The sequence below is a fragment of the Leptodactylus fuscus genome, chromosome 7 (genome assembly GCF_031893055.1).
Source record: "Leptodactylus fuscus isolate aLepFus1 chromosome 7, aLepFus1.hap2, whole genome shotgun sequence".
Lineage (NCBI taxonomy): Eukaryota > Metazoa > Chordata > Amphibia > Anura > Leptodactylidae > Leptodactylus > Leptodactylus fuscus.
This window is the reverse complement of record NC_134271.1, coordinates 72,738,087-72,764,472: the sequence shown is the minus strand read 5'-3', so window position 1 is coordinate 72,764,472 and position 26,386 is coordinate 72,738,087. Positions and strand designations below refer to the sequence as shown.

General features: G+C 44.3%; 1 protein-coding gene across 1 annotated transcript in view; it reads right to left on the bottom strand.

Annotated features, from left to right (window-relative positions):
* CDH16 (cadherin 16) overlaps nt 1–26,386 on the bottom strand; it is a 120,163-nt gene that overhangs the window by 81,856 nt on the left and 11,921 nt on the right. The window contains exons 3-6 of the mRNA XM_075282108.1: nt 11,513–11,653; nt 10,842–10,959; nt 9,127–9,270; nt 3,241–3,437 (exon numbers count right to left, since the gene is read on the bottom strand). Coding sequence (XP_075138209.1) covers nt 3,241–3,437; nt 9,127–9,270; nt 10,842–10,959; nt 11,513–11,653 — 600 coding nt within the window. The remainder of the gene's footprint in view (nt 1–3,240; nt 3,438–9,126; nt 9,271–10,841; nt 10,960–11,512; nt 11,654–26,386) is intronic.

Genomic DNA, 26,386 nt, shown 5'->3' with positions numbered 1-26,386 from the left:
ATAACTGGGGCATTTTCTTTATCACTGTGAAGGTATGTTCACACAGAGTTTTTTGCAGGCAGAAAAAAAAATTATTAAATGTGTTTTTTTGCCATGGTTTTTCGATGCATTTTTTAAAACCAGCACGCTCTATGGACCTTAAAACATCAATTTAGAAAAAAATTAGCTGTTTTTGATGCATATTTGCAAAAAAAACCCACACCACTTTTTTCCGCCTCCAATTCATTTCAAGGGTATTTCAAGGCGGAATCCTTCTGAACTAAGGTCATGTTGTTTTTTTTTCACCACAAATTCCACCTCAAAATCCTCCTGCAAAAAACTCCCTGTGAATTCACGCTCCTGTGTTGTGTAACACGGTGATAGTAATTGAATAAGCATTCAAGGTCTATAGTATAATATCCCTGTGATGTACTGAAATGAAGCTGATTTCACTGTTACTATAGTAGTGACAGACACAAACACCAGCTGTTAGGAGCTGTAAGGAAAGATCTAGTGTTGTGCATGAAGCGTGCACCTCCTATAACAGCTCCTAAGAAGGACAAAATGAGGCATCAACTCTGCATAAATCAGAATTTAGGACCCCTAAAACTGTCTATGGAACACCTCAGATGTTTATCTTGGGGCTAATGGCTTTCCAGACTGCTCCTCTGCTCTCCCTCATGTATATGACCTCATTAAACAGAGATGTGACAGCACAGGGAATGCTGGAGAGGAGACATGATGGGACACAATATAGTATTTGCTTCTTCAAAGAAGACCAATTTTCCAGTACAGCAGTTGTGGAAGGATTCCCCACTGACATTCCAGGAACATGTATTATAACTAAAACTAAACGTCTCTGCCCTAGCCAAATATTTCCATAATACACAAACTCACGTGTGTATTCATAGCAACTACTTTGGATTTGATATTATATACAGCAACACCTCCTAAATTAATTTCACCGGCAGGCACAGGGGTTAATTTATTTTGGAAAGGCTAAGGTCATATTGCTAAAAAAACACTTAATTTTGCAGTGAATGACATTTTCTGTAACCTCATCTATACACTGCAGAAAAAAAAAACTGCAGAATCGCTACATTTTCAGAAACTTATGCACTGTGTTTTTCCCATAGACTTTTATGGGGTTAGGAAGCTAAACATGAAAAACACTGTTGAAAACCAGTGAAAAACACAGGGATTGTTACTGCATTTTTTTTCACTGCATTTCTGCTGTGCTCTTTTTTCTACAGCATTTTTTTAGCTGCATTTCCACAACATATGGCCTTAGCCTAAGGCTAACACTCATGTTACGGAAACACAGCGATTGTTGCAGATTTTGCAGTAGTTTTTTGAGTCAAAGTCAGGAGTGACTTGAAAATGAATGGAAAATATAAAGGAAGCTCTTAGGCGTTTCTATTCTGTTAAATACACTCCTGACTTTGGCTAAAAAAAAACGCAGCAACATGAGGCCTACCTTAAGGCTGCGGCTCCACGGAAACGCCACGGTTTGCCAACAATGGAAACACCATGGGAAAAATGACAACGTTTTACATTTAGAGCACAGTGGATGGGATTCTAGCAAATTCCATGTCAACAAAAAAACATGGTACAGGCATGCCGCAATTTCCAAAAATTTCACCGTTACTATAGTAGTGACAGACACAAACACCAGCTGTTTTGGAAATCACAACATGTCAATTATACCTACGGAAAAGTATAATTGTAACAGAAAGTCCACAGAGGAACTTTCTGTGTAAAGCGCTGCGGGAAGAACTGCGATGCGTTGTCACCGCAATTTTTCCCACATCACTTTTTTTGCTGTGGGACGTCCCGTGGGGCCTTAGCCTACAAGTGTATTAACTCATAGTGGTAAAGGTCTGCATAACACCTCTTCAGTTTTTAAAGAGGTTGTTGGTTTAATTTGAAATGTAGTCTGCAACCACATTGGAATACAATATTAATTTTTTACAATGTGGTTTTTACATTATAGCTATTATTTAACTTTTTTATTATTACTACTATTGTGTAGGTGGTGATTGGCAAATATCGGTATTTTTGCAATATACATTATTAACATATTTTAAATCCATAGAAAACTTGTTCTAAAGTTTTCCCAAGCAATGCTCCAACTATTTGTTCCTATGGAGAATCTATCCCCTACACACTAGGGTAGGCTGGTCTTGATAATACCTACATCTTTCGATTTTACCTATTTAAGATGAGGTACAGATCTTGTTATAAACAGGGCGCATGTACCGATAGGACATGCACTGAAATCTATGCCAGCTCAAAGAAAACTGATGTACAGTAAATGATAATAAATCTGGAGGGACTGACAGCCCCAACCATCACGCGCCTTTTCACCCCTTAACATATGCAAAAAATATGTATAAAAATGCCATTTACAACAAAAATCTGAGTTTTGTCACTTTTTTTTAAACACAAAGGTGGCATAGGGTATTAATAAATCTCTACCACTTTGTATTGCCAGTATGTGCAGATATAACAGTTGATGGGGAGAGTCACTTCAAATAGCTGTATATCTGGTGTTATACCCTCTAGATCTAGTTATGGTATCTGTTGTATATGAAAACTGAATTTTATATGCATAAATACTCATAAAATCAGATTCCTGACTGATTCTTTCAATAGTGATATCTCCATTTTTTATAGTTAGAACTCTGATCTTGATAGCATATGAAAGCTGAGACACCCATTTGGCTCTGTGTAGGTGGTATAGAACCAAGGATACAGATATTTTAAGTGACCTCCTACCTCCATTGGCAACAGCTACAGCTGTGCATACTGGCAATATACAGTGTGCACAGGACAGAATCTCTATAGCAATGCTTAGTTACACATGTAGCTCACATCTTCATCATTTTGTTTGCTGTTCTGATCAGAAAAACATACATGAACAGAACGTGAGGGGCCCCTTTAATTATCAGATTCTCATTTTTTTAAACTGTAATTGGCAAGTAAAAAAGTCAGGCTTACAGCACTAGTTTACAGGTGTAAACCAGGCCTTAGAGCATTGGAACGTTGGAGTCTGTTTTCTACCAAAAGGAAGTAAAATGGACTCATAAAGTAAATTACAAAAAATGTTCCCCAGATATTCCCCTACGCAATAATAAAAATACATTAATATACGCTAATATGAACACCTTTTTAAACAACATTGTACAGTTCACACATACAGAAGAAGTTGTGTAAATTTGTGAATACTTATCTTTATAGAGTCATTTTGTGTCCACGTACTTTAGAAATCATAAAGGGATAACTTCCTTTCTGGTTTTCAGGAATGAACACTGGACTTGGACGAACCCAAGTATCTTCTGCAATAGCAATTTCCAGGCTTCCAGATGCTACATTACCCTTAGGGTCATCACCTAGGTCTTTCACCTGAACTACCAATTTAAAGTGGCTCTCGTCTACATGTGACAGGTAAGTGACCCCTGTGTAATGAAAAAAGACATTAACAGTGAGGGGACAGTCTCGCTTCCATTATGAACATCAGTTGCTCACATCTGTCAGTGGATGAGAGCAACGAACATTAATGGCCATAGAGTGATGGAAGCAAACAGAACCCCCTCCCTCTGCATCGTAACCCCCATAGAAATCAATAGGATCTTTTTTTGAGCGCGCAAACTCTGACACGCTTATACGTGCCAGATTGCGTGCCAGTTTTCTCCGTGTGAACTGCCCCTTAACGTCTGTTGATCTCATCCAAAGATGGATGAGGGCAACAGACATTACTAGCAGGAGTGTGAGCGTACCTTGTGCACAAAAATCTTCCTTCACAGCACATCAAATTAGATTATTTTTCTGTAAACAGTGAGTCATCATGAGGTTCACTGACTCCCATAACTATATGAGATAGCAGAATGCTGCCGAGTTACATAAAGAGCAGACCATTAGCCTAAGCTCTTCTATACTGCGAAATGCTTGTCCTTGGCATTCTAAATACATAGGCTTTGCAGTAAATGAATGTATTGTACACTTAAAATGAGTTCATCACATATGATAGGCGCGGTAAAGGCAATTAATGGAGCCTTGTATTCTAAGTGGATCAAAATGCTGAGATTTCTTCTTTTTCAACAGCAGTCAATTTACTCACGTCAAAATGAAAATGCAGACAAAAGATGTGTGCCCATTCATATATCAGTTCACATACAGTTCTATGATTCATTCTCTACACAATTATCAATAAAAAAAAACTTTTCTACTTGCTTCAGCATTGACCTAAAATACTGTAAATGATCCTTATTTTAAGATGTGGGTTGCTGGGGGGGGGCCTATACTTATTAGACGCACAATTTTTTATGTACTCAGAGAGCACATTCAGCACACTGATAATTTGTTCTTATGAGAACCTCTTAGGGCTCCTTCACACACACTGTTTTTGCAGTGATTTTAAAAGCTTGAAAAAAATGACATGAATTTTTGCATCCTAAGGCTTCCTTCACCCACAATTGTTTTTGTTAAAAAAAAACTACGGCAAATGTATTAAGACTGGCAATTTACATGCTATTCTTAGTAAAGAGCCTGACAGGAGTATGACAAATCAGACCAACGCTTGTTTGCCAGAATGGACATCTATGCCAGTCAGGAACTGCTGTAGATTTCCTGTATAACTCACACCAGAAAACTGATTATGGGGATAACGTCTATCCTTAGGGAGAGACCGCCTTCTCAGGTGTGTGGAGACTTACACAGCCTCTATACAGCCATAGATGCTCCACTGCAAAGCCGTCCGTAGCTGAGAAATTGATTTGGTTATAACCTCGCATCATGCAGTGAAGACTTCTGGGAAGTCGGGCATGTTGTTCAGGGTGCTTGCTATAGAGGACAGCATAACAGAGGCACTGTCTCCCTGTTTACATCTTGGGAGACAGATTTGCACCAGAGAACTGGTAAAAGTTATAATAAATATGTAAATAAATATGACTCGGCTTCCCTGCTCTGTCCACATTCTCCACTCAAAAGTGGTGAGTGAGGTGCAGAATGGCCAGTGTGGAACACATTCTTCCCAGGATGGGGCCTTGCACCAAATGTGCACCACATTGTCACACATCAGATTGCATACCTCCCAACGGTCCCGATTTCCGCGGGACAGTCACGATTTGGGTGACATGTCCCGCGGTCCCGGTTGGAGGGAGGTATGTCCCGATTTCAACTCAGATCTGCGTCCAGAGGACGCAGATCTGAGTTGAACACATATGCGGCTGAAGCAAGGAGCTGACACAGGTCAGCTCCTCGCTTCGCCGCTGCCCGCCTCTCTCCCTGACACATGCGGCTGAAGCTGCTCGCTTCGCTTGTAGACGCGATGTACAAGCCAGGAGCCAGCGGCAGCAGCGAAGCGAGGAGCTGACACAGGTCAGCTCCTCGCTTCAGCCGCATGTGTCAGCGAGAGAGAGACGCAGCAGCGAAGCGAGCAAGCGAGCAGCTTCAGCCGCATGTGTCAGGGAGAGAGGCGGGCAGAGAGCGGCGAGGGAGCGGAGGAGAAGGTAAGTTTAATGTGGAGGTGGAACGTGAATCTGGGGGCAGATGAAGGAGAGGATGGCATGACACTGGGGGCAGAGATGGAGAGGACATGAATCTGGGGGCAGAGATGGGGGACATAAATCTGGGGGCAGAGATGGAGGGACAGGAATCTGGGGGCAGAGATGTGGGACATGAATCTGGGGGCAGAGATGTGGGACATGAATCTGGGGGCAGAGATGGAGGGGACATGAATCTGGGGGCAGAGATGGAGTGGACATGAAACTGGGGGCAGAGATGGGGGACATGAAACTGGGGGCAGAGATGGGGGACATGAATCTGGGGGCAGAGATGGAGAGGACATGAATCTGAGGGCAGAGATGGGGGACATGAATCTGGGGGCAGAGATGGGGGACATGAATCTGGGGGCAGAGATGGAGAGGACATGAATCTGGGGGCAGAGATGGAGGGACATGAATCTGGGGGCAGAGATGGAGGGACATGAATCTGGGGGCAGAGATGGAGGGACATGAATCTGGGGGCAGAGATGTGGGACATGAATCTGGTGGCAGAGATGTGGGGACATGAATCTGGGGGCAGAAATGGAGGGACATGAATCTGGGGGCAGAGATGGAAGAGGGACATGAATCTGGGGGCAGAGATGGAAGAGGGACATGAAACTGGGGGCAGAAGAAGGGTGTATATGAAACTGGGGGAGAGATAGAGGGAGGACATATAATTTACGGGTGACTGTAGGAGGATTATACTGTGTGCGGGCACATGAAAAATTAACGAGTGGGCGTGGTCAACACAAAAGTGGGCTGGGCTAAATTTGCCGCGGCGCGCTATGCGCGCCGCACATTTTGTCCCTCTTTCGGTTCTTCAAAAGTTGGGAGGTATGAGATTGATAAATTCCCCCCTCTGCGTTTTCCAATTCTAACAGTATCTTGTACCTGGATTTTGTGTAATTTATTAAAGTTGAAGTCCTTTTAACTGTGGCTGGAGCACTTTGTTCAGTTTTTACTTACTTTAATTTGGCACAAATTCTATGGCAAAACAACCAGTGTTTTGGGAAAAAAAGATACCTCAAACCCCTAAAATACCATAAGAACAGAAAAAATATACTGTACATGAATTACTATACACAAATTTAGAAATTTCATCATCTACAGTCCATAATAATCTAAAAGGGTGCCGGGTCTGTATTCGCATTGTGAAGACTAGACTGGTCTATGAGCGTGCACGCAGGGCCGGCGGCATCTCACCGCTTGGCTTTGCATATGTGACCCTGGAGCGGAGCGGAATAACAGCATCGCTTCTGCCGCTGCTGTCTTCATGCAGGGCAGAAGCATAGCGATGTTGCTGGCTTCACCTGTGCCGGCGTCTAACCCTGTATTGGCGGCCCCTTCCCCATAGGGTAAACTACCCCCCCCCCCCCTCCAGGCTCACTCCCGTGCACTTAGCCCCTCCTCCCTCCTCCCTGAGAGCAGCAGATACATCACTTGACTCAGGAGCAGCTAGGTCAGGGCTGTGGCCACAAAAAATGAATAAAGTAAGACAAAGTAGGACAAACAAAGCAGTTTTGCTGAAGCAGTGTATTTAGGAAAAGTCTTACATTCACATTAATAAGCATTATAGATAGGATCCTTGTGATGGGACAACCCCTTTAAACATCTTGTCTTTGTAGTGTAGTCAATTCAATATAGGTTGAAAAGGATTTGTAAATTATTCTATTTTTATTTATGTTTTACACAACATCCCAACGTCATTGGAATTGGGGTTGTATGACCTTGCAACATCCTCACTAGCCAGTCTCAATAATCTATGAGAATCTCTAAGAGAGTTCAAGTTTTAACTCTTACATTCTTATTCTGTATCATGTAAACCATGATGGATAGTTTATTTTACAAAAAGAAGCAGGAATTCAGTGTCACCGCAAAGGCATGTGATAGGAGTTTGCTCTGCAGTGATTCTGATCCTGGCACAGACACTGTTTGGGAAAATGCATAAAGGATTGTTTCAGTCTTGTGTGAATAAGTATTATTCCATGTACCATGGAAAGGTCTGTAACGGTCTAACAGAATTTGTGCTCCATTTTCAAAACACTCTGCCTGCTGTGAGTGGATAGAAAGCAATATGAGCAGGACGCTGACCGAATAGAGAGGAAGGACACTTCCCCAAACTGGACACCACAGAAGAAAACAGGACAGGGAGCAGAAAGAAACATCCTTCTATCTCATCTGTCCTCAGTCTTACACAGGCCAAGAAACAAATAAGGGGTGCATATATAGGTGTGGGGGTTGGGTTCTCCTAATTGTCACAAATGACATATTCTGTCTGTGTTACCAGTACACAGGGGCATAAATACTGTGCTGTTGGCAGGAAGTAAAGGATCCCATCCTGACCTAGTCCAGCTTGCATAATTACAGTTTCTTAAAATATGATACTGTTGGTAAGTGTACAGGGACAGATCTGTTCTTTTGATATGACCAAATAATGGATTGTCCAGACTGGACACATTGCTTTCATACTTATAAATCATACAAGGAAAAAAAATGTATAAACCTTACATTTCTGCCTCACTTATGTGAATTATTTTTGCTGTTTTTACTGTCTGCTGCATTTTACCTTGGTAGGATGCTTGCCCAGAGTAGGCAGATGTTGCATTGCTGTAAGAAGGATGTAATTTATTTTCTATTAGTTTCTACGGCATGATAAGTTTTTACAGGCCACTAGAGATGAGCGAGTAGTATTTGATCATACTACAGTATTCGAAATATTCGTACTCGATCGAATACTACTGCTGCTATTCGCAGTAAATATTCGATTCAGAGCCAGCGTTGATTGGCCAGATGCTATACAGTGTATAGCATTCGGCATATCAACGCTGGTTCTACAGCAGGCTTGTCTTTGCTAGTCAGGAAAGCTGGCAGCTTGATGTTACGAGCGAGCTTACTTTTTCTCATAGGAATGAATTGACCAGCGTTGATTGGCCAGTGTACAGCATTCGGCCAATCAACGCTGGTCCTGCCGGAGGCTTGTCTGTGAGGAGGCGGAGTCTAAGATTGGACCATAGCAGTCTCCATTGTGGTCTGATTTTAGACTCCGCCTCCTCACAGACAAGCCTCGATTGGCTAAATGCTGTACACTGGCCAATCAACGCTGGTCAATTCATTCCTATGAGAAAAAGTCAGCTCCCTTGTATCATCAAGCTGCCAGCTCTCCTGACTAGCAAGGACAAACCTACAGCAAATCAACGCTGCTTCTGAAGCAGGCTCGTCCTTGCTAGTCAGGAGAGCTGGCAGCTTGATGTTACAAGGGAGCTGACTTTTTATCAGTGCAACTGCAAGCACTGTGCAGTTAAAGCGCACGGACCCCATAGACTATAATGGGGTCTGTGCACTTTAACTGCACAGCGCGCCTCCTAAACACTCTCCTCCTGCTACTCGTGGACTTGGTGACTCTCCTTTAGTTGAATAGTGGTTTCCCCTGAAACGAGCATTTTTTCCCATAGACTATAATGGGATTCAATATTCGATCGAGTAGTCAAATATTGAGGCTCTACTCGAAACGAATCTCAAATCTCGAATATTTCACTGTTCGCTCATCTCTACAGGCCACCATTCCCTGTCTCTTGTGGGTTTATTCTGTTCTGCATCTTACCTTCTTCTGTTAAGGATACTCCTCCAGACCTGGCGTCTATCTGGAACAGATTGTGGTCACTGACCAAAATTGTGTAACGTAAATCTGCATTCTCGGAAGCTGGATCATCTGCATCTGTTGCGTGAACGTGCATGAAAGCAACACCTATAAGTCATATATAAGTTATAGTAAATAAGTGTACAATTGTGAAATACTTGCCATTTGTCATATTATAATACTATAAATTGTGCTAATAATTACATTTGACAAATATGGACTGTATTGGTTGAACACTGTACTGAGTTCAGATCACATCAACTGAGGTATGAGAAAAGTAAGAGATGTAATATTAGGAATATTCGTCTAGCCTTATGCCTTTTATGCATCTGCCTCTCTCCCAGACTGTGAATATCATGTTTTTACTTGTAAAAGACGAAATAAAGATATTTTCATTTTAAGACCGTTTTGAGAGCCCCCTTGCTTTTTTCTATACTCTTTTGATGTATTAGGAATATTTTCCCCTAGTAACAGACATTGAAAACAGACTGTGAAAATAAACTTTGACCTTTTCTTTCAACTGCAGAACCTTTGTAATAAATACATCAGCATAAAGATGCAGGTGGTCTGTGGTCCTCTTGGCACCCACGGCGCACTGTATCTATCACCTAGAGCTAAAACAGGCTGGACTTTGAGATTAGCGGGCTATAATGGTCCTATATCTCTGGGCTGACATTTACGCAGCAAGCATTAGAGTGTGGGAAGTTTTGTACTGACATCTAAATACAGTTCCATAGCAGCACATTTAGAAGAGGATGTGGAATGAACAGTCACATGCTTGTTGTATTTTCATTCTTTGTTCCCATCTCCAGAATGTCATCTCTGAAGGGTCAGTTAATCCCACCTCGAAGCCTCAACCTCACACATCCACACATTTTTCATCTTGAGAGCCCTGTACAGTAAAATAAGAAGCTACTTTCATCCTGCCGTGGCACCATATTGAACCCTGCACAAGTCAAGTTAATATCCACAGGAAAGTGTACACTATATGGGCAAAAGTATTGGGGCACTCACACATTACACGTACAGAAAACCAGATTGGTTTATCAGATTGCCAGATACAGAAGCATGATTTATCACCTCATTGAATTATTTTCCACATCTGAAGAGTGCAGAGGCGCCGCTCTACACACTGCTCCACCTGACACTTGGCATTGTGCTTGTTGATGGAAGGCCATCATGTAGCTACTCAGCCATGGGCACCCACACCATGAAGCTCCTGGTGCACAGTTATTGTATTGATGTTAATGTCAGAGGAGCTTTGGAACTCGGCAGTTACTGAGTTCGCAGAGACAATGGCGGGAATTCATCATTACCTCTACACTAGTTTTCTGGTGTAGAAGGATGATATTGAGGGACCGGTTTGGTGTAAGGCCATTGCTTGTGCTCTTCAAACCTTCAAACCCAAATCCATGCCATGTTCTTTGCATGTGGGCATTGCCTTTGCCTGACTGATTTATTAAACCTCATGCTAGTTTCCTTGCGTGAGACAGAATGGGAATCTACACCAGTTCTTAACAGTTCCATTCTTTCATAACAAATCTTTGGTACAAAGATGATGCAAATTTTCTGCATATATGGTTAGCTAGTTTAGATTATGCATGACACATTTAGCTAAATTTATGTCTAGGGTAATTCAAAACAGGTTCATGCAAAAAGTTGTACACGTTCCAAATTACCTGCTCTGCTTCGCTTGTTGACAATCCCATGCATTGTGCCTGGTTTCAGAATTGGCATGTTGTCATTATCATCGGTTACCTCAACGTGTACAATCACCATCTGGTGTTCTCCAATAATCTGTATCATAATAATATAACAACTAATATAATATTGACCTCAATGTACAAGAATATAATTGCTATAGTACTGTCTTTTTTGTACATGATTAGAAGTACTAGAATACTGACATAACATATAATATAACTATCATAGTGTAACTCCTATGTGCAAAGATGTAGTTGCTGTAATACTGTACCCTATCTACAAGAATCTGAGTACAGTAATACTGCCATCTATGTGCAGTAGTATTACTACTATCATGCAGGAATCTATGTAAAAGATATACACAATAACTACAATAATACTGTTGCCATGTACATAAACATCATTACACTAATACTGCACCTCATGTACAAGAATAGGTTACTATAGTACATTCCCACCCATACAAGAATATAACTACTATAACACTGCCTGCTATGAACAAACTACTGCTTCTGAGTCTTACGTATAATATAGGAACGGACTACAATATTTTCTGTCTGATGACATCTGTGTTGGTAAACTGATATAAATTTATATGTGAGTTTGGAAGTACATGCACTTTATATACATAGCCTGGCTTTGATACCTTTAAAGTGTATGAGTCCTTGTGTTCCCGATCAAAGGGCTTGAGAGCACATAAAAATCCCGAGTCTGAATCCAGCTGAAATATTCCTTCATCGTTTCCAGCCAGCTCTGCATTATTCCAGCCATCTGCTCCTAGCGCTATCTAAAAGGGAATTTACTGTAAGGTTAATTGACAGAATATATTTGGCAAAGAACAGACAAGATCACCAGCAGGCATTCAGCAAGTAAGAATACAACATGTTCCTGAGTGTGTAACATTAACACATATTAAGACATTTCACAATGCTTCCAAATAGATTTAGCAGAGGGCAATCCTGTGCACATTTTAGAGGCACAGATCAGATAACACAAAATCCGGTTTATTATTAAACATTTGAAAAGTTCACAGTTTAAATCTGAACAGTTACTTAGTGGATGGCATTTGTGGCAAGCAGGCATTTTGGCAGTGCTTGGTTACTTGCAATGCTCTGTAATGTCAGTAGGGAGCTGATAAGCAAAAGATTACTTGTATGTACTAATGTTACATACCGTAATCTTAACAGTCATGTTATGTAGTACTTGGTAAGTGCACGCTTATAATACTTTGATCGCTATAATCATAAGTATTGCGGTCAAACTATTGGATATCGGTGTTTACTTATCAATATAGGGATAATATCATTAGATATAAACAGACCTTAACATTTTTGTTGGTGATAAAGATAGGCAACTTTCTGAAGTTTAATTTTTGCCAAGTTCAATCAGTATGGTCCCATGAGTTTAAAATGGCTTAAAACATAGAGTATGACACTGTCAGGACTCCTATGACACCATCTAACCATCTCTAGCCCTGTGGACAGTATGCAGAATTTTCTTGTAAATGTTGCCTACAGAACTGGCAACACAGAACTGTGAATGGCACAGCAAATTTGGTATTGAATGAACTTTGAAAAAAGTAATTTAGCACTGAAAGGGTGACTTGTCTGATAGTTATACTGTAGGTGATATACTGTAAAAACACTACTGTGGACTGTATGGCAAGTAATGATAATGAATGTGACTTTCATAAAATTGTCACAATGCTCAGCAAGGAAAATGTAAAATATGGTAAATAAAAAGTGATTTGACACTGAACAGGTGACTGGGACTGGCAGCCAGACTCTATGTACTACATCTCAAAAACACATGATTGTCCCTGACCCTTCTCTGTGCACAATCTTTAGTGCCTATGACATCATCACTGTGACCTCTCCACATACAGTCCTATGAAAAAGTTTGGGCACCCCTATTAATCTTAATCATTTTTAGTTCTAAATATTTTGGTATTTGCAACAGCCATTTCAGTTTGATATATCTAATAACTGATGGACACAGTAATATTTCAGGATTGAAATGAGGTTTATTGTACTAACAGAAAATGTGCAATATGCATTAAACCAAAATTTGACCGGTGCAAAAGTATGGGCACCTCAACAGAAAAGTGACATTAATATTTAGTACATCCTCCTTTTGCAAAGATAACAGCCTCTAGTCGCTTCCTGTAGCTTTTAATCAGTTCCTGGATCCTGGATAAAGGTATTTTGGACAAACAATTCAAGTTCAGTTAAGTTAGATGGTCGCCGAGCATGGACAGCCCGCTTCAAATCATCCCACAGATGTTCAATGATATTCAGGTCTGGGGACTGGGATGGCCATTCCAGAACATTGTAATTGTTCCTCTGCATGAATGCCTGAGGATTTGGAGCGGTGTTTTGGATCATTGTCTTGCTGAAATATCCATCCCCAGCGTAACTTCAACTTCGTCACTGATTCTTGAACATTATTCTAAAGAATCTGCTGATACTGAGTGGAATCCATGCGACCCTCAACTTTAACAAGATTCCCGGTGCCGGCATTGGCTACACAGCCCCAAAGCATGATGGAAACTCCACCAAATTTTACAGTGGGTAGCAAGTGTTTTTCTTGGAATGCTGTTTCTTTTTGGACGCCATGCATAACGCCTTTTTTTTATAACCAAACAACTCAATTTTTGTTTCCAAAATGAAGTTGGCTTCTCCAAATGTGCTTTTGCATACCTCAGGCAACTCTATTTGTGGCGTACGTGCAGAAACGGCTTCTTTCTCATCACTCTCCCATACAGCTTCTATTTGTGCAAAGTGCGCTGTATAGTTGACCGATGCACAGTGACACCATCTGCAGCAAGATGATGCTGCAGCTCTTTGGAGGTGGTCTGTGGATTGTCCTTGACTGTTCTCACCATTCTTCTTCTCTGCCTTTCTGATATTTTTCTTGGCCTGCCACTTCTGGGCTTAACAAGAACTGTCCCTGTGGTCTTCCATTTCCTTACTATGTTCCTCACAGTGGAAACTGACAGGTTAAATCTCTGAAACAACTTTTTGTATCGTTCCCCTGAACAACTATGTTGAACAATCTTTGTTTTCAGATCATTTGAGAGCGGGCTGTCCATGTTCGGCGACCATCAAACTTAACTGAACTTGAATTGTTTTGTAGAAAAAAATGGTCCAAAATACCTTCATCCAGGATCCAGGAACTGATTAAAAGCTACAGGAAGCGACTAGAGGCTGTTATCTTTGCAAAAGGAGGATGTACTAAATATTAGAGATGAGCGAACACTAAAATGTTCGAGGTTCGAAATTCGATTCGAACAGCCGCTCAATGTTCGTGTGTTCGAACGGGTTTCGAACCCCATTATAGTCTATGGGGAACAGATACTCGTTAAGGGGGAAACCCAAATCCGTGTCTGGAGGGTCACCAAGTCCACTATGACACCCCAGGAAATGATGCCAACACCTCTGGAATGACACTGGGACAGCAGGGGAAGCATGTCTGGGGGCATCTAACACACCAAAGACCCTCTATTACCCCAACATCACAGCCTAACAACTACACACTTTACACACTCAATACCACCTCTCTGACAGTAGGAAAACACCTTGAAACATGTGTATTTGGCACTTGCAGTGAGGAGAGCTTGTCACCAGCAGTGAATTTGGCCCTTGTAGTAAGTTGAGGTTGGCACCAACATTTGTTTTGAAAATCAGGGTGGATTGAGCCTCTAACCAGCAGAGTTTGGGCAAATTCATGGTGGAGGGAGCCTCTAAACACCCCAGTTTGGGCAAATTCATGGTGGAGGGAGCCTCTAAAAACCCCAGTTTGGACCAATTCATGGTGGAGGGAGCCTCTAACCAGCCCAGTTTGGACCAATTAATGGTGGAGGGAGCCTCTAACCAGCCCAGTTTGGACCAATTCATGGTGGAGGGAGCCTCTAAACAGCCAAGTTTTGGGAAATTCATGGTGGAGGGAGCCTCTAACCAGCCCAGTTTGGACCAATTCATGGTGGAGGGAGCCTCTAAACAGCCAAGTTTTGGGAAATTCATGGTGGAGGGAGCCTCTAACCAGCCCAGTTTGGACCAATTCATGGTGGAGGGAGCCTCTAAAAAACCCAGTTTGGACCAATTCATGGTGGAGGGAGCCTCTAAACAGCCCAGTTTGGGCAAATTCATGGTGGAGGGAGCCTCTAACCAGCCCAGTTTGGACCAATTAATGGTGGAGGGAGCCTCTAAACAGCCCAGTTTGGGCAAATTCATGGTGGAGGGAGCCTCTAACCAGCCCAGTTTGGACCAATTCATGGTGGAGGGAGCCTCTAACCAGCCCAGTTTGGACCAATTAATGGTGGAGGGAGCCTCTAAAAAACCCAGTTTGGACCAATTCATGGTGGAGGGAGCCTCTAAACAGCCCAGTTTGGGCAAATTCATGGTGGAGGGAGCCTCTAACCAGCCCAGTTTGGACCAATTAATGGTGGAGGGAGCCTCTAAACAGCCCAGTTTGGGCAAATTCATGGTGGAGGGAGCCTCTAACCAGCCCAGTTTGGACCAATTCATGGTGGAGGGAGCCTCTAACCAGCCCAGTTTGGACCAATTAATGGTGGAGGGAGCCTCTAACCAGCCCAGTTTGGACCAATTCATGGTGGAGGGAGCCTCTAACCAGCCCAGTTTGGACCAATTCATGGTGGAGGGAGCCTCTAACCAGCCCAGTTTGGACCAATTAATGGTGGAGGGAGCCTCTAAAAAACCCAGTTTGGACCAATTCATGGTGGAGGGAGCCTCTAAACAGCCCAGTTTGGGCAAATTCATGGTGGAGGGAGCCTCTAACCAGCCCAGTTTGGACCAATTAATGGTGGAGGGAGCCTCTAAACAGCCCAGTTTGGGCAAATTCATGGTGGAGGGAGCCTCTAACCAGCCCAGTTTGGACCAATTCATGGTGGAGGGAGCCTCTAACCAGCCCAGTTTGGACCAATTAATGGTGGAGGGAGCCTCTAACCAGCCCAGTTTGGACCAATTCATGGTGGAGGGAGCCTCTAAACAGCCCAGTTTGGGCAAATTCATGGTGGAGGGAGCCTCTAAAAAACCCAGTTTGGACCAATTCATGGTGGAGGGAGCCTCTAACCAGCCCAGTTTGGACCAATTAATGGTGGAGGGAGCCTCTAACCAGCCCAGTTTGGACCAATTCATGGTGGAGGGAGCCTCTAACCAGCCCAGTTTGGACCAATTCATGGTGGAGGGAGCCTCTAAACAGCCCAGTTTGGGCAAATTCATGGTGGAGGGAGCCTCTAAAAAACCCAGTTTGGACCAATTCATGGTGGAGGGAGCCTCTAAACAGCCCAGTTTGGGCAAATTCATGGTGGAGGAAGCCTCTAACCAGCCCAGTTTGGACCAATTAATGGTGGAGGGAGCCTCTAAACAGCCCAGTTTGGGCAAATTCATGGTGGAGGGAGCCTCTAAAAAACCCAGTTTGGACCAATTCATGGTGGAGGGAGCCTCTAAACAGCCCAGTTTGGACCAATTAATGGTGGAGGGAGCCTCTAAACAGCCCAGTTTGGACCAATTAATGGTGGAGGGAGCCTCTAACCAGCCCAGTTTGGACCAATTCATGGTGGAGGGAGCCTCTAAAAAACCCAGTTTGGACCAATTCATGGTGGAGGGAGCCTCTAACCAGCCCAGTTTGGACCAATTAATGGTGGAGGGAGCCTCTAACCAGCCCAGTTTGGACCAATTAATGGTGGAGGGAGCCTCTAACCAGCCCAGTTTGGACCAATTAATGGTGGAGGGAGCCTCTAACCAGCCCAGTTTGGACCAATTAATGGTGGAGGGAGCCTCTAACCACCCCAGTTTGGACCAATTAATGGTGGAGGGAGCCTCTAACCAGCCCAGTTTGGACCAATTCATGGTGGAGGGAGCCTCTAAAATACCCAGTTTGGACCAATTCATGGTGGAGGGAGCCTCTAAACAGCCCAGTTTGGGCAAATTCATGGTGGAGGGAGCCTCTAAACAGCCCAGTTTGGGCAAATTCATGGTGGAGGGAGCCTCTAACCAGCCCAGTTTGGACCAATTCATGGTGGAGGGAGCCTCTAACCAGCCCAGTTTGGACCAATTCATGGTGGAGGGAGCCTCTAAACAGCCAAGTTTGGACCAATTCATGGTGGAGGGAGCCTCTAAAAAACCCAGTTTGGACCAATTCATGGTGGAGGGAGCCTCTAACCAGCCCAGTTTGGACCAATTAATGGTGGAGGGAGCCTCTAACCAGCCCAGTTTGGACCAATTAATGGTGGAGGGAGCCTCTAACCAGCCCAGTTTGGACCAATTCATGGTGGAGGGAGCCTCTAAACAGCCCAGTTTGGGCAAATTCATGGTGGAGGGAGCCTCTAAACAGCCCAGTTTGGGCAAATTCATGGTGGAGGGAGCCTCTAACCAGCCCAGTTTGGACCAATTCATGGTGGAGGGAGCCTCTAACCAGCCCAGTTTGGACCAATTAATGGTGGAGGGAGCCTCTAAAAAACCCAGTTTGGACCAATTCATGGTGGAGGGAGCCTCTAAACAGCCCAGTTTGGGCAAATTCATGGTGGAGGGAGCCTCTAACCAGCAGAGTTGGTGGAAATCAGGGTGGAGGGAGCCTCTAACCAGCAGAGTTGGGGGAAATCAGGGTGGAGGGAGCCTAGTATTAGCAGAATTGTGCAACGCTTATGGTGGATGAGTATGAGGATGCGGAGGAATTGGAGAGGTTGAGTACAGACATGGAGTTTCATGTTGGGGTGCTTTACACAGGTGGGCACAAAAATGACGGCTCTACCCAGTGGTGGTTCATTTTTATCAAAGTGAGCCGGTCGGCACTCTCAGCTGACAGACGGGTGCGCTTGTCAGTGATGATGCCACCGGCTGCACTGAACACCCTCTCAGATAGGACGCTGGCGGCAGGACAGGACAGCACCTCCAAGGCATATAGGGCAAGTTCAAGCCACAGGTCCAACTTCGACACCCAATACGTGTAGGGCGCAGAGGGGCCGGAGAGGACAGGGCTGTGGTCGGAAAGGTATTCCCGCAACATGCGCCTATACTTCTCACACCTGGTGACACTAGGACCCTCCGTGGCGGCACTTTGGCGAGGGGGTGCCATCAAGGTGTCCCAGACCTTAGACAGTGTGCCCCTCGTTTGTGTGGACCGGTGAGAACTTGGTTGCCTACTGGAGGAACTGCCCTCCCTGCCGCCAACGTCACATGCTGGAAACATCTCCATCATATTCTGCACCAATTGCCTGTGGCAAGCATTGATGCGATTGGCCCTCCCCTCTACCGGAATAAAAGACGAGATGTTGTTTTTATACCGGGGGTCAAGGATAGCAAAGATCCAGTACTGGTTGTCCTCCATGATTTTGACAATACGCTTGTCGGTTGTAAAGCACCCCAACATGAACTCAGCCATGTCTGCCACAGTGTTAGTTGGCATGACTCCTCTGGCCCCACCGGAAAGTTCAATCTCCATTTCCTCCTCATCCTCCATGTCTACCCATCCGCGCTGCAACAATGGGACGATTCGAAGTTGCCCGGAAGCCTCCTGTATCACCATCACATCATCGGACAACTCTTCTTCCTCCTCCTCCTCCTCCTCCTCCTCCTCCATTAAACGCAGTGAAGCGGACAGATGTGTGGACCTACTCTCCAGCTGTGACGGATCGGATGCTATCCCTAACTCCTCTGTGTGATCTGAGTTATCCCTGATGTCAATCAGGGATTCTCTCAGAACACACAAGAGCGGGATTGTAAGGCTCACCATCGCATCCTCAGAGCTCACCCTCCTTGTGGACTCCTCAAAGACCCGTAGGATGTCACAAAGGTCTCTCATCCATGGCCACTCATGGATGTGAAACTGAGGCAGCTGACTTTGTGGCACCCTAGGGTTTTGTAGCTGGTATTCCATCAAAGGTCTCTGCTGCTCAACCACTCTATTCAACATCTGAAACGTTGAGTTCCAGCGTGTGGGGACGTCGCACAAAAGCCGGTGTTGTGGCACATGCAGGCGTTGCTGGAGAGATTTTAAGCTAGCAGCGGCTACTGTCGACTTGCGAAAGTGGGCGCACATGCGCCGCACTTTCACCAGTAGCTCTGGAACATTGGGGTAGCTCTTTAGGAAACGTTGCACCACTAGGTTGAAGACGTGGGCCAGGCATGGAACATGTTGGAGTCCGGCAAGCTCCAGAGCTGCTACCAGGTTCCGGCCGTTATCACAAACGACCATGCCTGGGCCCAGGTGCAGCGGCTCAAACCATATTGCCGTCTCATCGAGGAGGGCATCCCTCACCTCGGAGGCAGTGTGCTGTCTGTCCCCCAAGCTGATCAGCTTCAGCACAGCCTGCTGACGTCTACCAACGCCAGTGCTGCAACGTTTCCAACTCGTAGCTGGGGTCAATCTAACAGCGGAGGAGGAGGCGGTGGCGGAGGAGGAGGCGGTGGCGGAGGAGGAGGCGGTAGAGGAGGAGGAGGAGGGGGGTGTTCTTCTCGTGTCCCTGCCAGGAATGTTAGGCGGGGAGACGAGGTACACCGGGCCAGTTTGGGAAGCAGTCCCAGCCTCAACTACATTCACCCAGTGTGCCGTCAGTGAAATGTAGCGTCCCTGTCCGCATGCACTTGTCCACGCGTCGGTGGTCAAGTGGACCTTTGTGCAAAGCGCGGAACTAAGGGCCCGCCTGATGTTGAGTGACACGTGCTGGTGCAAGGCGGGGACGGCACACCGGGAGAAGTAGTGACGGCTAGGGACGGCATAGCGAGGTGCCGCAGTTGCCATCAGGTCCAGGAAGGCGGGAGTTTCAACAAGCCGGAACGCCAACATCTCCTGGGCCAGCAGTTTAGCGATGTTGGCGTTCAAGGCTTGCGCGTGTGGGTGGTTAGCAGTGTATTTCTGCCGCCGCTCCAATGTCTGAGAGATGGTGGGTTGTTGTAAAGAAACGCCTGATGGTGCCTTTGATGGTGCAGGAGAAGGAGATAAGACAGGACCAGGGGAGGATGAGGTAGAAGTCAACAAAGTGGCGGAGGCAGATGAAGTGGTGTCCTGGCTCGTCCTCTGGAGTGCATCGCCAGCACAGTCAGCAGTGGCAGTGGCAGAGGCAGTGGCAGAGGCAGTGGCAGTGGCGTGAACGGCAGGCGGCCTTTGTCCTGCCGTTGCTGCCTGCCACTGATTCCAATGCTTGGATTCCAAATGACGGCGCATTGAAGTGGTGGACAGGTTGCTCTTCTCAGAGCCCCTAATCAATTTCGAGAGGCAAATTGTGCAGACAACACTATATCTGTCCTCGGCGCATTCCTTGAAAAAACTCCACACCTTCGAGAAACGTGCCCTCGAGGTGGGAGTTTTTCGGGGCTGGGTACGAACTGGAACATCTTGGGAGATTCCGGGTGTGGCCTGGCTTCGCCTAAGCTGCTGACCTCTGCCTCTGCCTCTAGCTACCCTTTTTGGTGCTGCACCTGCCTCAACATCCACACTACTTTCCCCGCTTGACATCCCCCCTGTCCAGGTCGGGTCAGTGTCCTCATCATCCACCACTTCCTCTTCCAACTCCTGTCTCATCTCCTCCTCCCGCACAATGCGCCGGTCAACTGGATGCCCTGACGGCAACTGCGTCACATCATCGTCGATGAGGGTGGGTTGCTGGTCATCCACCACCAAATCGAACGGAGATGGAGGAGACTCTAGTGTTTGAGCATCTGGACACAGATGCTCCTCTGTTAGGTTCGTGGAATCGTGACGTGGAGAGGCAGGTTGAGGGACAATGAAAGGAGCGGAGAACAGCTCTGGGGAGCAGGGACAGTTTGGGTTATTGTTCTGTAAAGCTTCGGAATTTTGGGAGGAAGGAAGACAAGACTGTTGGGTAATAGGAGGAGAGGAGGCAGAGTCTGACTGGCTGCTGGACAATGTGCTGTAAGCGTTCTCTGACAGCCATTGCAAGACCTGTTCCTGGTTCTCGGGCCTACTAAGGTTTGTACCCTGCAGTTTAGTTAATGTGGCAAGCAACCCTGGCACTGTGGAGTGGCGCAATGCTTGCTGCCCCACAGGAGTAGGCACGGGACGCCCTGTGGCTTCACTGCTACCTTGCTCCCCAGAACCATTCCCCCGACCTCGCCCACGGCCTCGTCCACGTCCCTTTCCGGGAGCCTTGCGCATTTTGAATTCCTAGTTAGAAATTGGCACTGTATACCAGTAGTAAAAATTGTGGGTGCACGTAACCCCAATATATTCTTTGAATTACCAGTCAGAAACTGGCACTATATGGCAGTAGCAAGAAATGAGGGTATTTGTATTCCCAATATATTCTTTGAATTCCCAGTCAGACAATGGCACTGTATACCAGTAGTAAAAATTGTGGGTGCACGTAACCCCAATATATTCTTTGAATTACCAGTCAGACACTGGCACTATATGGCAGTAGCAAGAAATGAGGGTATTTATATTCCCAATATATTCTTTGAATTCCAGTCAGACAATGGCACTGTATACCAGTAGTAAAAATTGTGGGTGCACGTAACCACAATATATTCTTTGAATTACCAGTCAGAAACTGGCACTATATGGCAGTAGCAAGAAATGAGGGTATTTATAACCCCAATATATTCTTTGAATTCCCAGTCAGACAATGGCACTGTATACCAGTAGTAAAAATTGTGGGTGCACGTAACCCCAATATATTCTTTGAATTCCCAGTCAGACACTGGCACTATATGGCAGTAGCAAGAAATGAGGGTATTTGTATTCCCAATATATTCTTTGAATTCCAGTCAGACAATGGCACTGTATACCAGTAGTAAAAATTGTGGGTGCACGTAACCCCAATATATTCTTTGAATTACCAGTCAGAAACTGGCACTATATGGCAGTAGCAAGAAATGAGGGTATTTATAACCCCAATATATTCTTTGAATTCCCAGTCAGACAATGGCACTGTATACCAGTAGTAAAAATTGTGGGTGCACGTAACCCCAATATATTCTTTGAATTACCAGTCAGACACTGGCACTATATGGCAGTAGCAAGAAATGAGGGTATTTGTATTCCCAATATACTCTTTGAATTCCCAGTCAGACAATGGCACTGTATACCAGTAGTAAAAATTGTGGGTGCACGTAACCCCAATATATTCTTTGAATTACCAGTCAGACACTGGCACTATATGGCAGTAGCAAGAAATGAGGGTATTTGTATTCCCAATATACTCTTTGAATTCCCAGTCAGACAATGGCACTGTATACCAGTAGTAAAAATTGTGGGTGCACGTAACCCCAATATATTCTTTGAATTCCCAGTCAGAAACTGGCACTATATGGCAGTAGCAAGAAATGAGGGTATTTGTATTCCCAATATACTCTTTGAATTCCCAGTCAGACAATGGCACTGTATACCAGTAGTAAAAATTGTGGGTGCACGTAACCCCAATATATTCTTTGAATTACCAGTCAGACACTGGCACTATATGGCAGTAGCAAGAAATGAGGGTATTTGTATTCCCAATATACTCTTTGAATTCCCAGTCAGACAATGGCACTGTATACCAGTAGTAAAAATTGTGGGTGCACGTAACCCCAATATATTCTTTGAATTCCCAGTCAGACAATGGCACTATATAGCAGTAGCAAGAAATGAGGGTATTTATAACCCCAATATATTCTTTGAATTCCCAGTCAGACAATGGCACTGTATACCAGTAGTAAAAATTGTGGGTGCACGTAACCCCAATATATTCTTTGAATTACCAGTCAGACACTGGCACTATATGGCAGTAGCAAGAAATGAGGGTATTTGTATTCCCAATATACTCTTTGAATTCCCAGTCAGACAATGGCACTGTATACCAGTAGTAAAAATTGTGGGTGCACGTAACCCCAATATATTCTTTGAATTCCCAGTCAGACAATGGCACTGTATACCAGTAGTAAAAATTGTGGGTGCACGTAACCCCAATATATTCTTTGAATTACCAGTCAGAAACTGGCACTATATGGCAGTAGCAAGAAATGAGGGTATTTGTATTCCCAATATACTCTTTGAATTCCCAGTCAGACAATGGCACTGTATACCAGTAGTAAAAATTGTGGGTGCACGTAACCCCAATATATTCTTTGAATTCCCAGTCAGACAATGGCACTATATGGCAGTAGCAAGAAATGAGGGTATTTATAACCCCAATATATTCTTTGAATTCCCAGTCAGACAATGGCACTGTATACCAGTAGTAAAAATTGTGGGTGCACGTAACCCCAATATATTCTTTGAATTCCCAGTCAGACAATGGCACTGTATACCAGTAGTAAAAATTGTGGGTGCACGTAACCCCAATATATTCTTTGAATTCCCAGTCAGAAACTGGCACTATATGGCAGTAGCAAGAAATGAGGGTATTTGTATTCCCAATATACTCTTTGAATTCCCAGTCAGACAATGGCACTGTATACCAGTAGTAAAAATTGTGGGTGCACGTAACCCCAATATATTCTTTGAATTACCAGTCAGACACTGGCACTATATGGCAGTAGCAAGAAATGAGGGTATTTGTATTCCCAATATACTCTTTGAATTCCCAGTCAGACAATGGCACTGTATACCAGTAGTAAAAATTGTGGGTGCACGTAACCCCAATATATTCTTTGAATTCCCAGTCAGAAACTGGCACTATATGGCAGTAGCAAGAAATGAGGGTATTTGTATTCCCAATATACTCTTTGAATTCCCAGTCAGACAATGGCACTGTATACCAGTAGTAAAAATTGTGGGTGCACGTAACCCCAATATATTCTTTGAATTACCAGTCAGACACTGGCACTATATGGCAGTAGCAAGAAATGAGGGTATTTGTATTCCCAATATACTCTTTGAATTCCCAGTCAGACAATGGCACTGTATACCAGTAGTAAAAATTGTGGGTGCACGTAACCCCAATATATTCTTTGAATTCCCAGTCAGACAATGGCACTATATGGCAGTAGCAAGAAATGAGGGTATTTATAACCCCAATATATTCTTTGAATTCCCAGTCAGACAATGGCACTGTATACCAGTAGTAAAAATTGTGGGTGCACGTAACCCCAATATATTCTTTGAATTCCCAGTCAGACAATGGCACTGTATACCAGTAGTAAAAATTGTGGGTGCACGTAACCCCAATATATTCTTTGAATTACCAGTCAGAAACTGGCACTATATGGCAGTAGCAAGAAATGAGGGTATTTGTATTCCCAATATACTCTTTGAATTCCCAGTCAGACAATGGCACTGTATACCAGTAGTAAAAATTGTGGGTGCACGTAACCCCAATATATTCTTTGAATTACCAGTCAGAAACTGGCACTATATGGCAGTAGCAAGAAATGAGGGTATTTATAACCCCAATATATTCTTTGAATTCCCAGTCAGACAATGGCACTGTATACCAGTAGTAAAAATTGTGGGTGCACGTAACCCCAATATATTCTTTGAATTCCCAGTCAGACACTGGCACTATATGGCAGTAGCAAGAAATGAGGGTATTTGTATTCCCAATATATTCTTTGAATTCCCAGTCAGACAATGGCACTGTATACCAGTAGTAAAAATTGTGGGTGCACGTAACCCCAATATATTCTTTGAATTCCCAGTCAGACACTGGCACTATATGGCAGTAGCAAGAAATGAGGGTATTTGTATTCCCAATATATTCTTTGAATTCCCAGTCAGACAATGGCACTGTATACCAGTAGTAAAAATTGTGGGTGTATATAGCCCCAATTCTATTGCTAGGGGACTTGCAGGGTATTTCTGGGGTGAAGGTGGGGGGGCACACCGTTGGAACGGGTATCGGGGTATATATCGGGTATACGGGAATACACTGACAGTGTATTCCATTCAGGATCCTGGGAAAGCTGGGTTGCGGCGATTGAGCCCGTCAGTGCCACGTTACACTGACAAGCTTCTCCCTGGAATTTAGCTCTTATAAGAGCTGTTGGTTGTCTTCTCCTTCCTATCCTAGCCTGTCCCTGCCTACCCAGAATCTAAGCCCTAGCTAGCTGGACGGAAACCTCCGTCCTCGGTGAATTGCAAGCTCAGAATGACGCGAAGCTGGGCGTCGCTGTTCTTTTAAATTAGAGGTCACATGTTTTCGGCAGCCAATGGGTTTTGCCTACTTTTTTCAACGTCACCGGTGTCGTAGTTCCTGTCCCACCTACCCTGCGCTGTTATTGGAGCAAAAAAGGCGCCAGGGAAGGTGGGAGGGGAATCGAGTAATGGCGCACTTTACCACGCGGTGTTCGATTCGATTCGAACATGCCGAACAGCCTAATATCCGATCGAACATGAGTTCGATAGAACACTGTTCGCTCATCTCTACTAAATATTAATGTCACTTTTCTGTTGAGGTGCCCATATTTTTGCACCGGTCAAATTTTGGTTTAATGCATATTGCGCATTTTCTGTTAGTACAATAAACCTCATTTCAATCCTGAAATATTACTGTGTCCATCAGTTATTAGATATATCAAACTGAAATGGCTGTTGCAAACACCAAAATATTTAGAACTAAAAATGATTAAGATTAACAGGGGTGCCCAAACTTTTTCATAGGATTGTATCTCGCATGGCAAAAGCTCATCTGGGTCATAGTTCGAGACACACAATAATAATTGTGTCATTGAATACAGCTGTTGCTTTCTTTATTTATGGATATTTGAAAAGAAAAACTCATATGTTTTCCAGAAAATGCATGCTTTTTCAGATGCATTTTAGGGTGATGCTACACCTACCAGCATTGGGGAGCATCCAATCTCAGCAGCGAAACGTGCCAAGAGATATTGCCAGAGACATCTCTTTGACTTACAAAACTGCATGTCCATTAACAATCTGTGATGGCTTATGTGAGTGATGCAGGTACCATATATACTCGAGTATATAAGCCAACCCAAATATAAGCCGAGGCCCCTAATTTTACCACAAAAAACTGGGAAAACTTATTGACTCGAGTATAAGCCTGGGGGGGGGAAATGCAGCAGCTACTGGAAAATTTCAAAAATTAAAATGGCCGGAATTTTTGGGTGCAGTAGATGCTGGGTGCTGGATAAGGGGAGGGGGTGTTTTGGTTGTCTGTCTGCCCCTTCCCTGAGCTTGAGGACTGGGGTTTTTCCCCCCTAATTGGAACTTAGCCTGTATGAATATAGGGTCCCCTATATTCAGTAGACCGAGCACTTTCAGATACAGGAATACCTAATATTTCACAGTAATTTTCTACTTTGAGGTCAGGTTCACACCAGCGCCCGATCTCCGTTTACAGGTTTCCATTTCCTGACTGAGAAACTGGGCAGGAGACGGAAATCGGCAGGCGAAACGGGGTTTTTCTTTTAACCGGACACAAAGTCGGATATGCAGGACTTTGTGTTCGGTAAAAGAAAAAACGGTTTCGCCACGGAGAGCAGAAGACGCTCACCGGCGGACAATGAACGGCAGTTTCCGTCTTCTGCCAACAGAAAACAGAAACCTGCATAACAGAGATCAGGTGCTGGTGTGAACTCCCCCTTACATGTATTCTAGGGAA